General features: G+C 54.8%; 1 protein-coding gene and 1 long non-coding RNA gene across 8 annotated transcripts in view; both read right to left on the bottom strand.

Moving 5' to 3' along the window:
• Window positions 1-6,777: 6,777 nt before the first annotated feature.
• LOC118674752 lies at window positions 6,778-10,545 on the bottom strand. The gene is made up of 2 exons (XR_004973695.1): window positions 10,229-10,545; window positions 6,778-8,564 (listed from the first exon to the last, which is right to left on the bottom strand). It is a non-coding gene; the product is annotated as an uncharacterized LOC118674752 (long non-coding RNA).
• Window positions 10,546-12,119: 1,574 nt separating this feature from the next.
• The window catches only part of ZFPM1 (zinc finger protein, FOG family member 1), a 72,462-nt gene continuing 67,261 nt past the window's right edge, over window positions 12,120-17,320 (bottom strand). For 5 of the 7 annotated variants that reach the window (XM_036346810.1, XM_036346809.1, XM_036346804.1 and 2 more), the window contains 4 exons: window positions 14,869-15,102; window positions 14,523-14,618; window positions 14,284-14,430; window positions 12,120-14,146 (listed from right to left, as the gene is read on the bottom strand). In XM_036346810.1, the coding sequence (XP_036202703.1) occupies window positions 12,351-14,146; window positions 14,284-14,430; window positions 14,523-14,618; window positions 14,869-15,102 (2,273 nt within the window). In that variant the 3' untranslated portion in view covers window positions 12,120-12,350. The remainder of the gene's footprint in view (window positions 14,147-14,283; window positions 14,431-14,522; window positions 14,619-14,868; window positions 15,103-17,320) is intronic. The other 2 variants (XM_036346805.1, XM_036346808.1) reach the window with 2 other exon arrangements.

The raw sequence follows: 17,320 nt of genomic DNA on the forward strand, positions 1-17,320 counted from the left end.
TATATTAACATGCAATGGGTTTATTCTCGTTTGTTTTAAATAAAATAAGTATTTTAAAATTGTCAGTTTTAACATCTAATATGATAAATAGCTATTGATACAACCCACATATTTCAAAGCTGTTTGGGGTTCTCAGTAATTTTTAAGAGTGTAAACCGGGTCCAGAGACTGAAAGATTGTGAACCACTTAATCAAACAATAGATGCAAATTAGTTTGCATAATTGGCAAATACTGGTCTTGATAAATGATCATTTCCTTCTTCTGGTTTACTTTTGGGGAAACTGAGGTTTAGAAAGGAGAGAATCACCTACGGACACAGGCAGAACCAGGTCGCTGCCGGACTCCCAGCCAGTGATACCTGCTCTGTTTTCTCCACCCTCTTCCTGCCACCTGCCTCCCCCCCCCCCACACACACACCTATGACTCCTGAGCAAAGGCATCTTGGCGCAGTATTTCTCTGAGCAGCTTGGAGCCCTCAGGACACTCACTCACAATCTGCCCCTTCTCCTCAGAGGCCACCGGCACCTGGAAAGCCTCAGGAGGGCAAATCACTGAGGGGCTTCAGAGGGAGAGAAACCCAGCGCCTGCCTCGAGGAGCCTGCATCCGTGTCCCTAACCATAACATACTCACTGCCAGTGTTCAGCTGTAAACAATACGTGCTCATTACGGGAAACTAGGAAACGAGAAAAGCTGAAGAGCTCCTTTATAGGTTTATCTAATATGTTACAGTACCATGTATAGTTGACCCCTGAACAACTGGGAGGTGAGGGGGGTCGACTTCCCACGCAGCCGGAAATTCTTGTCCCTCTGCACACTCAGATTCCAACTGCAGAGTTGAACCTCGAACAACTTGAGATTGAACTACGCAGGTCAATTGAAAAAAACAATTTGTGTATAAGTGGACCCATGCGATTCAAACCCGTGTTGTTCATTGGTCAACTGTAATTTAAATCATCATCCCAGGTGCGTTTCTCCCGCCCGCCCCTGCTCCCCCCTCCCCCCGCCCCGCCCCGGCCACTGGGGCAGCTACCCGTGCTGTCGTCTGAGAGCTGAGGAGGTGCAGGGGACTGTCCACAGTCAGAAGTGTCTGGCCCAGTCCAGACCCAGGCTTACACCCTCACCTGCATCTAGTGTTGGGGAAATATGATTAAAATAAGTCTGCCCACCCAGAAACCTGTCCACAAGGGTAGAAGAGAGAGAGGATGGTCTCATTACCGGATAAGCATGACCCCAGAATGTCAGGCGTGTCACATCTGCTAGGGAATGGGAGATAGGAGAGCCCACCCTTTCGTTTAGCAGAGATGCAGCCCCTGACATATGTGTTACCAAAATAGACGTAGTTCACGCTCAGTCCACTGGTAATGGAGGGCCATCTGTGCCAGCTAATTGCCTTTATCTAAAGGAATAGAAACACTTCTGTCTCTGACAGGGTCCAGGCTTGCAGCTGGGAGCTGGGCACCTGCTTAGATAGTATCCTGTCCTCCACGGGAACTGGGAGGTAGGGGGCCTTTTTCTTTTTCAAAATATATTTTATTGAGTTTTCACAGAGAGGAAGGAAGAGGGATAGAGAGTCAGAAACATCGATGAGAGAGAAACATCCATCAGCTGCCTCCTGCACGCCCCCTACTGGGGATGTGCCCGCAACCAAGGCACATGCCCTTGACCGGAATCGAACCTGGGACCCTTCAGTCCTCAGGCGGACGCTCGATCCACTGAGCCAAACGGGCCAGGGCAAGGGGCCTTTTTCTTAATGATCACATTCAACGAGGCAGCACCCAGGTCCTCAAGAGAGACAGTCCTGGGTCATAAAACATGTATGTTTTAATCTTTATATTTATTTATATATTTTAAATTAAATACATTTCAAAAGGGGCAGAGCAAGAATTTACAAGTTTTTTAGATTAAATAATCTAAGAAAGGAGAGGTGGTGGTTCTATTCCCTTTTTGCACCCGGAGAATGAAATTGCCCCCCTATTCTGATGTGTATTTTGCTCTTGCCCAGCTCATCAGGGTGTCTTGAAGGGGGTCGGAGGGAACCGGCCTGCTTGCACCTGGAGCAGGGAGAGGCCACACAGAGAAGCAGGCTGTGAGAGGTTAGTTCAAGTTCAGGAGCATTACACCTGTGAGGAACTGGCAGGGTGTCATTGAGTTCCAGAGGTGTTGGCTCTTCTTGACTGGGGAGTGGGGAGCCTGGAGCCACAGGCCACCAGAGCACTGAGCTGTCCCCTGGAGAAGCCCAAGCCGACCAAATCCTTTTGAAACATAGATTCCAGGACCCGCTTGATTCGGTTTCTGGTCAATTGCTTTCTGTGTCGTTGGCAAATCAGAGTCTTAGAACGGGAATACAATCCAGCTAATGTTCGCACAGAGCCTGGGCTGGATGTGCCTCTGCTCCTGCCGTGATTTTGGAGCAGGAAAAAAAAAAAAGAATCTGGTGAGTTTCCATGCCTGGCTCAGCATCACGCCACTAGGACACAGAGGAGGCAGGACTTACCCTCAGTTTTAACTACAAACTTTGTCCTCTCCAGCCTGCTCCACTGCCCCCTTGCTTTTTCTTGACCTCAACTTAAGATTTAAAATTTTTAAAAAGTCTAATGTGAGAACCCCCCACCCCAGGAAGTTGAACTGAAGTGTCTGTTGGATAAGAACGTCTGTGATGAGGAAGGAGCGTTGCTCTGACAATTAATGCAGGTCTCCTGTAAGCAGGTCAGGTGCAGGTGCAGATGTAAGAGAAATGGGCTTGGCCACTGTGCAGATATGATTGATGGCCATAAACCCAGGCCCCCAGGAGTCCCGGCCCACAGGTTGAGAGCCACTTAAGCCAGAACAGAGCTCTCAGTTTCCGGGGAGACTGAGGCCCTAAGAGGAGAAGGGACTTGCCCAAGGTCACTTAACGACTGCAGTTCTGGGCCCCAGTTGTCCGGATGCTTGTGGGCCTGGAGTCCTTCACAACAAGGTCTCTCCCAGGCCCAGGCTTCTCTGCTTGGCTTGCTTGCATTGTTCTGTCTCCTTAGCAACCAAGAGGCATCTGCGGTGGGTTTTGTTTTCTTGAATATAATCAGGGCTCCTGTCCTCTCACAGCAGGCAAGGGGTAGCTCCGATCCTGCTTCTCACCCTTGCGCATCCTGCAGGTGCCCCTAGAGCCTGACTCTAAGGCCAGGGCTGGGAGGGGACCCGAGGGCTCAGCCACAGCACCCCCGTCACAGAGGGAAATTTCTGGCTCACTCCCATGATTTTACAGTAAGTCACTCCCATGATTTTAGAGAGTTTACAATAAAATGATAATTCAAACAGGCTTTGCTGGGCAGCTGTCCTTCCTGCTATCTTGATTCAACGCTACTAAAACTAGAGGGTTTATTTTGAGGTAAGACTGTGTGTGAGTGTCTTTGTGTCCCAGGGCTGCTGTGACAAAGAACTACAAACCGGGAAGTTTAAAACAACAGAAATTTATGATCTCACAGTTCTGGAGGCCAGTGTCTGAAATCAGTAGCACTAGGTTGGACTCCTGGTGTCTGCAGGGCTGCGCTCCCTCCGGAAGCTTTAGGGGAGGATTCTCCCTACCTCTATCATGTCCTGGGGGCCCTAGGCATCCTTGGCTTGTGGCCACATCACTCCAGTCTCTGCCTTCATGGTCCCATGGCCGTCTCTGCTTCTGAGTGTGTCACACCTCCCTCTTGTAAGGATCTGCAAGATGACACTGGGTCCACCCAGATGATTCAAGATAATTGCCCCATCGCAAGATTCTTAATTTAATCACATCTGCGACGACCTTTTCTCCAAGTAAGGTCACATTTATAGGTTCCGGGGCTGAAGACCTGGCCTATTTTAGGGACTGTAGGTGGCCAACCATGGTGAGTATGAACCACTGGACTAAGTTCTTGGAAGTCATGGGGTTACAGGAAGGACAAGAAATAGTGGCTCCTTAGCATGCGCTCAGATGGCTAAGTGTGTCTCTTTGCTCTAATTTCTCTAAATTTCTAGAAATTTCTCTATTTTTCTAGAAATTAGAGCTAATGGAGGTTAGCTCAGGCTTTGAGTTGGACGGACCTGAATTGATGACTTTGCTCTCTACTCACGAGCCCAGTGGCAAGTTCACTGAACCATCCGAGCTTTACTGTCCTTACCTGTAAGCAGGGCTGGAAGCAGAATGTCACCCAAGGTGCTCTTAAGTAGGACGCTAAATGCTTGATAGTGGCCCGGCCTCATGGGAAGATCCTAAAAACGGGAGCTTTCAGTATAAAATAGAGTTTTTATTGAAGCAATCATTGCCCTGTCACTTTACTGAGACCAATCGTAAGAAAGAGTGGGGGAGACAGCGCTGGAAAGCCAGAGGATGCCCTGGAGCCCCCTTCCCAGAGTGGGCTGTCCCCCCCAGCTCTGCAAGCTGGGTCCTTCCAGATTGGACCCTGCTCTGTGAAACCCTGACCGGACTGACTCCTTCCTCCCCAGATCTCCCTAAACAGGGTTGGCTCTCTGTTTCGCACATTTCATTCTCATACATTATCTTTTAATTGAAAGTTTATAAGCTCTTTAATCTTGCACATTGTAGCTGAAATAATGTACACTTTTGTAGCTTTATTGAATAATGAATCTGTCGCCTCCCAGATGACCACTGAACTTGCCTTTCGTGGCAGGTTTGAGGGAGAAAGATAAAAGCATTTCACTTGCAATGCTGACAAAATGTGGCTTTAAGAAAAAGCATAGATGCCCTGGCCAGTGTGCCCCAGTTGGTTGGGCATCGTCTCGGGCACCAAGAGGTTGTCAGTTCGATTCCTGGTCTGGGCACATGCCTGGATTGTGGGTTCCATTCCTGGTGGGGATTGTGCAGGAGGCAGCCAATCAGTGTTCAGCGCTCACATCGATGTTTCTCTCTCCCTCTCCCATCCTCTCTCTCTTAAAATCAATAAAAATATTTGAAAAAGAAAAGGCATAGGAGAAATAATGAGGACTCTGAGGAACATCAGCCTTTGAAGGCCTTGGCAAAGTATTTCCTTGTTGGTCTTCATTTGTGGTACAAGGTCCATAAGGAGCTTCACCGACTGTCTTCCCACTGTCCCCAGCCATTGTTAAGTGCCAGGCGTAACAATAATAAATGCAGGCTTTGTCTTTAAGGAACCTTTTGTTTGGTACAGGAGGTAAAACCTGCACATAAATCACAATAATTCATGAGATGAAGTTATAAGGCCCCTGGGTGAGTGTCCTGGGGCTGCCGTAAAAAGTACCTCACAGGTGGGTAGCTTAACACAACGGAAATCTATTCTCTCAGTGTTCTGGAGGCTAGAAGTCTGAGATCAACGGGTGGGCAGGGCCAGGCTCTCTCTGTAAGCTCCAGGGGAGGTTCCTTCTGCCTCTTCCAGCTTCTGTGGTTACTGACAGTCATTGGTGTTCCTTGGCTTGTGCCTGCATGCTTCCACTCTCTGCCTCTGTCATCACACGGAGTCCTCCCTATGTGTGCCTGTGTCCTCTCCTCTTCTTATGACACCTGCGATTGGATCAGGGCCCACCCAAATCCAGTGTGACCTCATCTTAACCTGGTTATCTGCAAAGACGCTGTTTCCAAATAAGGCGTCCACGGGAGACAGACACAGGCAGGTGCTCAGGAAGAAAGAAAAAAACATATGATGTGGCCCCTGCTCAGGAGACCCTTGCAGGGCTCAGACCCCCCAAGGGGAGTTTTGGGTCCCATGGGGCTGTGGCACCCCAGGCCTTGTCCCTCACATTCAGTAGTGTCCTGCTGTGGGCTTATTCACTCTTTACATTGAGGTAATTTGTGCACAGTGAAACACACAATTACACCTCTACATAAGTTATAAACCCAAGATAGCACTTTCACTTTTATTTTGGTATTTGACTTTTAAAAAGTTTAAAGCCAGAAAGAGAAATGTTGTTTTTTCTTTTTTTGTTAATCCTCACCAGAGAACATTTTTCCATTGCTTTTCAGAGAGAGTGGAAGGGAGGGGGAGGGAGGGAGAAAAACATCAATGTGAGAGAGACACATCAATTGGTTGCCTCCCACACACGCTCCGACTAAGGTTGGGGATGGAGCCTGCAACCCACGTGCCCTTGACCGGGAATAAAACCCGAGATCCTTTGCTGCACTGGTTCTCTAACCACTGAGCAATGCTGGCCAGGGTGAGAAATAGTTTTTTATGTTCCCATGCTTCCTTTTATTATATGGACCCCGGTTCCCACTCGTGTCATTTCCTTTCATCCTGAAGCACTTCTTTTAACCTGGCACAGATTTGCTTGCTACGCTTGTTTATCTTGAAATGACTTTTCTGCTCCTATTCTTGAAGGATATTTTTGCTGAATGTAGAATTCTGGGTTGACTGTTACTTCTTTTAGTCCTTTAAAATTTTTATTTTGTTGTCTTCTGGACTCCATGATTTTCTGACGATAACTCAGCTGTCATTCTCATTGTTTCCTGTATTTTAGTGTCTTTTTTCTCTGGGTGAGTGAATCTTACCCATTTATGATTTTGTGACATCCTGCATTGTCATTTGAAAGATATTGGCTCATTGAGTCATGCAGAACTTCCAGAGTGACATCATTCATCTCACAACGTAGACATTGACACTCATTATTGCCACTGATCTCACCTGAAGAGTGTTTAAGGAGCAGCTGTTGAGCAGACAGTGGTGAATACAAGATTCCCCAAGTTCTAATTTTCACTTGAAAGCTCCAGTTTTCACCGTGGCAACAAATACTATCACCTGTGTCCCTCAAAGGGACAGGCTGTTTATTTTCTAGAAAGGGTCTACCCCATACACAAGTCTGAATATGCACAGCCTTTTTATTATTCATTTTTCAAATCACACAAAGATGTTCCCTGAAAATATCAGGGAGTTCACATTGCAACTCAGTCCCCCAGGGCTGTCCTCAAAGGCAGCCAGCACACACTTCCCTGTTCCTCACAGGTATTCAAAGGCTGCGCTCACCCTGGCCGGGTGCTCAGTTGGTTGGAGCATGGTCCCGCACTCAAGGTTGTGGGTTTGATTCCGGTCACTACACATACAGGGGCCACCGATCAATGTTTCTCTCACATCAGTATTTCTCTCTCTTTTTCTTCCTTCCTCTGTCTCAAAAAATAAAAATAAAATAAAATCAATAAACATATCTTTGGGTAAGGATTAAAAAAAAAGACTGTAGTCAACTGTGGAAATTTATTACAATTGAAAATGTTAACATTTCATCAAGGACATTCTTAACGTGTGGGCAGAGAGGGGCACTGCCACATCTGGTACAGCTGCCTTATTTGTGCTAAGGTCCCCTTATCATACCCACTGTGGCTTCTGCGCCATTCATGCAAAGATGGCTCAAAACAGGATCTTGCAGACCCTCTGAAAGGATCTTAGGGCTGCCTAGGGTTCCTTGAAGCCCACTCTGAGAACTGCTGATATGAAAGCACATAGGGCTGTGTGTGTGTGTCCCCTTTTCCTTTCCACCCTGTCCTCCTTGGGCAGCTGGAGTGCCCAGCTGGTTGGTGAGGCCCCATGGGTGTGGCACTGCTTTGGGGCGGCTGCAGCTCTAAGCCTCCAGCCAGGCTCTGGGTTCAAGCACAGAGCATCCTGGGGAGCTTCTCTCTGCTTCTCAGTGCCCCTCACCCCCCACCCCGTCCATCCGCCCTGCCTCTGTGGGGCTGTTCCCATTGAAATGACCAGGAATTGAGTTGGATGAGGGTTGGATGCAGCTCTGGTTACACCCCATTGACTTGGGTCTCCAAGGTCTGGAAGGTGAGCTCAGGCCACTTTCCTCAGGGGGCTCTAGGACTGAACTCTGTCCACCCAGGATTTGAGACATCTTTCTTCCAGTTGCTCTCCCTCAGGGAGCCCTTAGGAGAGCGGATTGGGCCTGGCTTTCAGGTTCAGATATTCACACCACCCATGGATGTGGGAAGTACACCTGGCTTCTTCTCATGCCCCGGAGCCGGCCAGCCAGCCTGCCAGGGCGCTGCTGGGCTTTGCATGGCTTGTCCCTCTGGAGTCGTCTCTCCGTCTCAAGGTCATCTGGTTAGCACCCTCAACTCCCCTGTGCCGTGTAAGAAAACAGATTCATACGTTCTGGGGCTTAGGACATGGTCAGCTTTGGGGCCGTCATTCCGCCAATCACACCATCCCTTGAAGCTTTTTGTATCCTTGCTACCTGTGTTTGAAACCAGTTAGGTCTGTACCTTCGTGCACTTGCATTTTCCACTCAGCGTCATTAGGTCAGTGCGTGGTCAGGAACACACCCTAACACTGCGGGGGGATTCCCCCGGGGGGCATTAATGGGCGGAAACATATTTGTGGCTCCTCAAACCAGCTTCCAGGAGAGGTGCTCCGTGGCTGGGAGGACTGTGGTTGTTTCCTTTGGAGTTTGTGTTCTGGCATGGGAAGGGCGGCAACGCTCTATGCATACAGGGTGTCCTTCCATGTTTGGGGCTGGTTGCCCCCGGCTATTCTGGGCACTGATGTCATCCAGGCTTAGCAGGGCCAGGGCTCAAAGGCTTGTCTGTGTCATGGATGAAGGGCAGAAAGCTATCAGGACGAGTGTCCAGGACACTGGGGTGGTCAACCACAGACTCTGTGAAGGGGAAGCAGTGGTCTAGTCATCCCTGCCAGGTTGCAAGATCCAGTCTCCTTCCTACTTGTCCCTGCCCCAGCTGACAAGCATCCCTCAGCAGGGGAACCTCCTATCCCTCCATCTGTACTCGCTAGAAAGATGCTAAGAGTCTGTGCTCCTGTTGTGTGGGTATTTCTCAAACTTGTTAGTGAAGAATCTGCTGGGAGCTGATTAAACGCAGGTTCTCAGGCCCAGCCTGTTTCAGCTGCTAGGGGGAGGTGCTGGAATGTGGACTCCTCACTAGTTCAGGGGATGCAGATGCAGCCATGGGGAGAAGAGGGCTCTTGGGACCTGGGGCCAACTGCATTCAGAGAACCTCTCTCCTAAGTTGCCCCTGTTGGCGAGGTGGCTGTTAGGCAAAGGGAGAGAGGCCTGCTTTGCCAAGGCAGGAAGGACATGCAGGCAAACCCTGCTATTCTAAGCTGTCACCATTGAGAGCCCTGGTGAGGGCAGGTCTCTGAGCCAGGCTGGGGCCCTGGCACAGAAGGGACCCCAGTTGCAGCCAGGGGGTGGCCATGTGCAGGGCAGTCTGGGCCAGGTGTGCACTTTGCTTCAGTGCTCCCAGCAGTCCTCATGGGGCGGGGGCTGTGGCAGCAAGTTGCACCCCCCTGAGCCGGCTGCCCCTTCCATAAGAACAGTGACAGGACAGGCCTTACCTCGGGTGTGTGGAAGCAGTTTGATTACCACCGGGCACCTGCTGGGACTCTGCCTGGGAGCCCCCTGGCTTCTCTATGTTCCCTTCATCCAAGGCTGACCCCAGTCTGGGCCCCTCTTGTCCTGGCTGGTGATTTTTGCTGCTCCTTCCCTTTCTGTGGAAATTGACTCACTTCCAAGCTCTGTAAGGTCGTCCATCTCCATGTCCTCCTGAGGCCCCTTCCTGGGTGTGATGGGCCACCTTCCATCCCTCCTTGCCCCCTCCCATCCCCTCCCTCTGTGTCCTCAGGAGACAAAGGACCTGAAGGCTTGGCCAGTCTGCAGCGTGCTAGGAAAGCAGGCTTTGATCCTGGCTTGCTGGCCCACATAAGAGTTGCTGCTGACCCCTGGTGCCAGGAATGTTCACCTGCAGCGCTTCCTGGAGCTAGGCTGTCCCTGGGGGTGTGTGGGCGAGCAACGCTGTGGATGGCAATGATCTGGGTGTGGACTGGTCATTTAGGACCATCACAAGACTCTGGGACAGTGGCCGTAGCAGGTGGTGGTGGCAGGTTCTGGTGTAGGTGGTGGAGTTGCTGGGTGGGGGGCTTGAGAAGGCAGGTCTCCTGATGGAGTCTATGGTGTGGGAAACCCAGGGTCTGAGAAGGAAGGGGGCAGGAGGGTATTTAGCCCTACCCTGCGGCGGGGGGGGGGGGGGGGGGGGGGGGGGGGGGAGGGGGGACAGATCGCGAACAGTGAAGGGGCAAGGGACCCAGTTGTAGGGCACTTAGTGAGTTGTGTGGTGCTGCCCTAGAACCTCCAAGCTGAGCCACCTCTCCATGCCTGGGTGAGGGCAGTAGGCTACAGAGCCCAGGACTCCCCTGGTGACAAGGCCAGCAGTTCAGGTCTGGGTCAAGGGTCAGGGTTGGCTCTGCCTACTGAACTCTCTCAGAAGGGGCTGCACAATCATTGAGCACACCCCCACACACACTTACAGGTATGGAAACAGGCTATTTTCTGTATGGCACTGTCTTCCATTCACATCTGCCCTCCTGTGGTCACTTTGTGTAGGGATGGGGCTCTTGAGGAGGCGTAAATATGCTGGACAATGGTCTCCCCCATCTGATGAGTCTGTGTTGCATTTCTTCCTCCTGTTGAGCATCTATTGCTTGTAAGAAGCCATATCCCTGCCCTGACCGGTTTGGCTCAGTGGATAGAGCGCCGGCTTGCGGGCTGAAAGGTCCCAGGTTCGATTCCAGTCAAGGGCATGTATCTTGGTTGCGGGGCACATCCCCAGTAGGGGGTGTGCAGGAGGCAGCTGGTCAATGTTTCTCATCGATGTTTCTAACTCTCTATCCCTCTCCCTTCCTCTCTGTAAAAAATAAATATATATATTTAAAAAGCCATATCCCTGATGTTCCCCAGCATCTTTTTACAATTTATGCACAGTAAAATTCACTGCTAGGTTTAATTTTTCGAGAACAGTGTGAGGATATCAAAGGGTCTCCCTTCATTCGGTGATCTAGCTTAGAGGCAGAGCTTCCTGAACTTTCCTTGCAAATTAATGCAGAACAATGCAAAGGAGGAGCAGGGCCAAGGGTCTGTGCGCCTCTCCCACCCCACCCCAGGAGGGCTGAGGCCAGGCTGATTTTTTAGAGGACAGGCCAGCTTGGCTCCCATGGGACACTCCCCCAACCCTTTCCCGGAGCCCAGGCCCCTAACGGTATGGGAATCCTGACTGTCCGGTGGCCCTGGCCAAGTGATCCTGTCTGGTCAAGCCCTGGTACTCAGGCCGAGCTCGGAGCAAGCAGGAGGTGTGTGTTTGGCTCTTGCCTGCGGATGATGCCATGGAGACTGTTCTTGTCCAAACACAGCTTGTTATGTTAGCCTGTCACTTCTGTGGGGCTGGGTGGGAGGGAAATTTGCCTTGAGCCTGGAGAGTGAGTCTGGGTGGGTGGCAGGAAGATGGAGAAAGGTCAAAGGTCAGAGTTCACATTTATCCACTGTAGGCTGCTGAGTGAAACCATGTTTGCTACTTCAAGCAAAGTTGGAAAGGGCTGATGGTGTGTTTTCTAGCAGGGACACCAGGCTGGAGGGTGGCCCAGTTACCCTGATGCCAAACGGCAAGGGCATGACTAGACTCTACTGGAGTTGGCCTAATATCGTCCAGTTCAGCCATGGCACAAGCAACCCCCACAGAACCAGACAGACTGGGGCTGGGGTACCCCTGTTCCTCACCCCCACTGCAGCCGCCACAGGAGCCATGCTACACCTAGTTCAGGATTTGGTCCCCTGGTCCTAGGGGTCATGGGGTCCTCTCCCCTGTCCACCTTCTTCTTTGGTGCCTATTGACTGCCCCTTCTCTCCCACCAGCGTTGGTAACAACAGGGCCTCATTCTCCCCAAGATGCCCATCCCACGAACCTTGGTGGCCTGTGACCAGATGGGTGACATCCAGGTCCCTGGAACCAAGCAGGGTGGGAAGACTATCAGCTGGGTAGGATTAATTAAGCCCTTTCTTTTTGGTGTCTGGTGGCCAAAGCAGAGCTTCTGGTTGGATCCTGCGGGGGAGGGGATGGGGCAGCAGTGGGCCTAGAAGTTCCAGTTCTCCCTGCGCCCCAAGTGGGTACAGAGCTGGCAGGGCAGCAATTCTCTGTGTGTGGTTGCATCAGACTGACCTGGAGCTCGGCCCAGCTCTCAGAACCACTAACGTGTGACTCTGGCAGGGGGCCTGGTCACGCCAGACTGCAGGGGCCTGTGTGAATGCCGGACTGGTGTGGTGGGCCTCTGGGTGCTTGGTTCACCCAGCCTAAGGTGCCTAAGGTGCTGGCCAGCGTGCGCCCCACCCTGCGGGGCCCCTGTGCAGAGAACTAGGCTGCTTCATCACTCCACTCATCAAACTGAACTTCTTTATTAAGTGCCAAGGATCCAGGCGGGTGCTGCCACCTGTAGTCCCCTCTGCTGAGGCCTGTGCGTGGTGCGTTTCCCAGGAGCCAGAGTCTCCACCACCTGGGACCTGCGGGTGATCCCGTCCCTCTGAGCGGCAGGCCGGCAGGCCCTGGCTCCCGGAGAGCAGCGGGCGTGTGAAGCGGTTTCCAGCTTGTAGTGTGGCCGCCGGTCACTTCACGTGCTCGGCGGCGTGCGAGGAACAGTAATACTTCTTGTGGGCGATGAAGGTGGACAGGCTGCTGAACTTGATGTTGCACAGGCGGCAGTACCTGTGGTTGCCGTTGGGCAGGGAGGCCGGCGTCCCCTTGCTGGGGGTCTGGACGCCCTTGTCCGAGTGGGAAGGAGGCGTCGGCGGGGCTGAGGGCGGGCCGGGCCGGGGACTGCCGTCTGGAGGGCCGGTGGGTGGCTCCTGGCCGTTCAGGCCATCGCGGGGGGCAGCGGGGGAGGGCGTCCGGGCCTCTGCGCCCGGGCCCGGGCCAGTCAGGGGCTTGCCCAGCAGCAGGCCGTGCGCCAGGCGCAAGTGCTCGACGAGGTCCCCGTGAACCAGGCCGTTCGGGGGGCAGTAGGGGCACACGACGGCGGGGTCCTCGGGGGCGCGCGGGCGCCGAGGCGCGGCGGGGCACGAGAACTTCTTGTGCGCCAGGTAGGCCTCGAGGCTGTGGAAGCTCACGCGGCAGGCCGTGCACTCGTGGTAATCGGCCAGCGCGGGCAGCACGGGCGTGGGGCCGGGCACGGGAGCGGCGGCGGCCTGGCGCCGCGGCTTTTTGCTCAGGTCGATGGGGCCCTCCGCTGGGTCCGGCCCATTTCCGCTTCCGGGCCGCGGCGAGGGCGAAGCGGAAGGCTCGGGAGCCGGGGCTGGCGCGGGCGGGGCGGGGCCTGGGGCTGCGGGGGCGGGGCTGGCCGCCTGCCGCTCGTAGAGCTTCCGGCGCCTGCGCGTGCGCATGGGCGGCAGCGCGGGTGCGGGGATTCCAGGGGTTCCCGGGGGCGCGGCGGGCGCGGGCCGTCGCGGTGGCGGGTCGTGGCGCGAGGCGCAGTAGTAGCGCTTGTGCACCATGTAGGTCTCATGGCGGCTGAAGCGAATGTTGCAGGCCTCGCACAGCGTCCGTCGGGGGTCGTCGTCCTCGTCCGCCCCGCTGCCCGGGCTCGGGCTGCCCTCACTGCCCCGGCCGCCGCCGCCGCCGCCGGTCTCTGCGTCGGGCGTGGTCGCGCCCCCCGCCGGGTCCTCGCGCGCCCCCGGGCCTGGCGACGAACTTGGCGTGTCGGGTTCAGCGGGCGGCGGGGCAGGGAGCGCGCGCACCGGGGTGGGGGGCGCCTTGGGCCGGCGGGCGGGGGCCACGTCGTCTGGCGCGCGGCGGCCGGAGCAGTAGAGGCGCTTGTGCACGTAGAAGTTGCTGACGTTGTTGAAGGTGATGTCGCACTCAAAGCACGTAGCGCCTTTGGGGGCCCCCGCCAGTAGGCCGGCCTGCGCCCCCGCGCCCACCCCCACCTGCAGCCTGCTGTGCACCAGCTCGGACATCTTGGCCAGGATCTCCGAGGCTGGGGGCGCGGCGGGGAATTGTGGCAGGAAGAGCGCACCAGGGCCTGGGCTGGAGCCGGGCGTGGGGCTGGGCAGCTCAGCCTTGACCCGGGCGGGAGCGGAGCTGGGTGGTGAGGGTGTCCGCGACGAAGGGGCTGGGGGCCCTGGCTCCGCCTCGGGCTCCTCGGCCACCTCCACCTTGATGCTCCTGGGCGCTGCTGGGGGCTCGCTGCTGCCCCCGTTCTGGGGGGCCGTTCTGGCCTCTCCATTGGTGGCCTCGCCCAGGGCTTTCCTGTCCAGTCCTGGTGATGAGGTGGACCCCAGGCCCAGGTCGGAGGAGGCCAGGGGGCCATGCAGGGCAGTGAGCTGCTGAAAGCCGGGTAGACTGTCTGCAGGGAGACCCCAGGGGCCAGACTTCAGGGCTGGAGCAGGACCTGCCTGGGCCAGACCTGAGGAAGGGGCAGGGTGGGAAGGGAGAGCTGGGCTGGGCTGGGCAGAGGTGGTCGAGGGCCAAGACCGAATTGACCCTCTCGTGTCTCATGGACTAGCCCCCTCCCAGCCCTCAGAGGGGGCCCCTGGGGCTCACCTGGGGGGAGCTTGGCCGAGGGGTGCCCGACCCCTGGCGAGTAGATCTCAGCCTTGGAGCCTGGCTGGCAGACCATGTGGTTGGTTACCAGGTGGCTGTAGAGGATGTCCCTTGTGGTGGAGATGAAGCCACAGCTGTGGCAGACACCTGCAGATGGTCTGTGGTGTCAGGACCCTGGAGCCAGTGGGCTCCACAGACACCCCCTGACCCGCCTCCTGCCCCCTTCCCAGCCTGCTTACCGCTCTGTGTGTCTGTGTGCACCTTGAGGTGCCGCTCGCAGTTGGCCTTGGTGGTGAAGGCCGACAGGCAGATGAGACACACGAAGGGGCGCTCGCCTGGAACACAGGGCCCAGTGAGGGGCCTGACATGGGCTGTGTGTGGAGGGCTCTTCAAGCCTCCCAGGACCCCGGCCCGGGCCCAGCCCGAGCTGACCATCCAGACAGCCACAGAGGGGCCTTATGCCCTGGGAGCTGTGGGAGGCTGTGTGGTATGGTGGGAGGACCACACAGGCGCATCTGTCGCCTGGGCGCAGTGGGCACGCTATCAGCAAGCAGGCGGGGGTCCTGAGGGGGCGTGGAGCCTCACCGCTGTGGCTGCGCATGTGGATCTCCAGGGAGCTGGCACTGGGGCAGCTTTTGCGGCACTGAGGGAAGGGGCAGACACGCTCGTTGGGGTATGGCTCCTTGGGCTTCTCGTCAGCGGCGGCTGTGGCAGGGGAGCCGGCACTCTGGCGGCTGGCACAGTAGTACAGGAGGTGAGCTTGCAGGTTCCGCTCACTGCGGTACCAGATGCCGCAGTCCTTGCAGGGGAAGACATCTTCTGTGGGGCAAGAGGTGGGTGAAGCCTGAGGGGACATTCCGGAAGCAAGAGGGGCCGCCTGCAACCCAGGGCCAGGCAGTGGACTCTGCAACGTGAGGGCTCTGCCCTGGCTGCCTCTGGCGTCTTCCTGCTTTAAGCAGTAGGTTTGTGACCTGGTCTTCCTCCTCCCATCACAGCTGCCCTTTCTTATCTGTCCTTATATAACCCGGGGTGCCCTCTCTGTGGGTTTCCAGGATGCCCTCCAGGCTGCCTTCCAACAGTGAGCCCCATAAGGAGATGCTGTGGCCTCATGGGGTGTTCATGGGAGGAGCATGGGCATGCTAGTGGACACCTGCAGGAGTGAGACGGGTCCAGGACGTGGTTATGTCAGTTATTCAGTGGGGGTGACCATGTACAGGTGAGGAAGGTGGGCAAGCGTGTGCCGGTGCATTTGTGCTGGTAAGGGGGCTGTGAGGGATGGTGTGGACCCTGGTGCTTGTGGAGGATGAAACGTGTTTGCATGTGAACAGGTGTGTGAGTGGCCAGGCACACAGGGACCAGGTGCACGAATCCCCTGCACTCAGGCACCAGGATGAGAGTTGAACATGGCTCTGGGTGGCTTCTCGGGTAGGGGTGGGCAGGAGGTGAGGCCAGGAGCTGCAAGGAAGAGGAGCCCTTTCTGTCCCTGTGTTACCCCCCATACAGGTGGATGGTTCCACATCAGGTACTGACTGAATGGTCACAGTTGAATCTACCAAATTTACGACAAATAAGCTGCCTTTAATTTTTCAGTTTATAGGAGTTTAGATCGCAGGACTGATTTTTCCAGCAGGTGAAGATTTCTCTGATGGCTGCTTCACCCGTTCTCTGGTTCTCAGTGTGTTTTTATAGCAGAATTTAAAGGAATGTTCTGTTTGTCTGCCCCCGCTCTGTGGCCAGCTGCCTCTTGGCTGAAGATGGTCAGGGGAGGGCTTGTTCTGCACCTTGATTTAGAGGAGGGATGAAGGGCCCGGGGGTTCCTTATCATCTGGTTTCTACTTCTGCAGGTTAGGATGTGTTTCTCAGCCTGGCTTCTCCGATGTTTGTCCTGGGTCCATAACTATTGCACAGGTGCTCCTCCTCCACCCAGGAGGCTGCCAGGTTTCCCATTTTCTCCACTTCTCTTAAGGAATTTAGTACCTGTCTGGGCGAGGTGGCCACCCTCGTGCCCCCTACTTGCAGTTTTTCTGGTTCTGTTCCCTTTCTACTGTGTTTACTCTGCTTTTCAAGTTCCCTTTTATTTGGGGGCTCAAGGCAGCTCTGTTCTGTATAGCTGAGGCCTTGACCTGAAATGGGAACCTGAGGCCACCAGTGTTTTTTAAAAAGTGTATTTGCAAGATCAATGCTGGGGATTGTGCTGCTGGCCTCAGAGTCAAGAGAGGGGTCAGAGCATTGGCAGCCAGCTCAAGCCACAGCGACCCAGGGCTGACCACAGATGGGCTGACCAATGGTCAAGTCCTGGGTGGGCACAGCCCAAGTAACTTGCACAAACACCTCGAGCTGGTATTGCCATTATCCCCACTTAACAGGTGAGGAAACTTCCCAGAGTGGTGGCGTCTCAAGAATTAAACTGGGGCCCTGGCCAGCTCTGTTGGTTAGAGCCATAAGCCAGTGTTGTGGGTTCAATCCCTGGTCAGGGCACATACAAAAATCAACCAATGAATGCATAAATAAGTGGAACAATAAATCGATTCTCCCCCTTCCTCTCTCTCAAAATCAATAATTAAAAAAACAACAAAAACAATTGGACACAGCAGATACCACCTTCCCCGCCCCCCCCCCCCCCCCCGCCCTCCCCTACGCCCCGCAACTCTAGTGTCCACAGGCCCTGTCTCTCCCTGGGAGTCTCATCCTGCCCCAGGGCTCCCCAGGGAGCTTGTGGAACTCTGACTGTGCCCTGAGCCCCAGCACACGTTTCCCAGCCACCTAGAGGTCAGCATGCTCAGCAGAGCTCTCCTCACTGACTCTCCCGCCAGCAAAGGTGCAGACCAACATCCACCGAGCCAGCCACACCGAAGTTCCTGGCCTCCTGATTGCTGCCGCCTCCTCACCCACCCAACTAGCCGGCTGGTCCCTGTGGGCTCCAATGTCCCATCAGGCTATGCCTTAGCTGCATCCACTTGCATCAAATGTCCTTTGACTTGCTCAAAAAGCTTCCTCTTACAATTTTGCAACCTCACAGTTACCACCCAGCAGCCAG

The sequence above is a fragment of the Myotis myotis genome, unplaced genomic scaffold (genome assembly GCF_014108235.1).
Source record: "Myotis myotis isolate mMyoMyo1 unplaced genomic scaffold, mMyoMyo1.p scaffold_m19_p_19, whole genome shotgun sequence".
NCBI lineage: Eukaryota > Metazoa > Chordata > Mammalia > Chiroptera > Vespertilionidae > Myotis > Myotis myotis.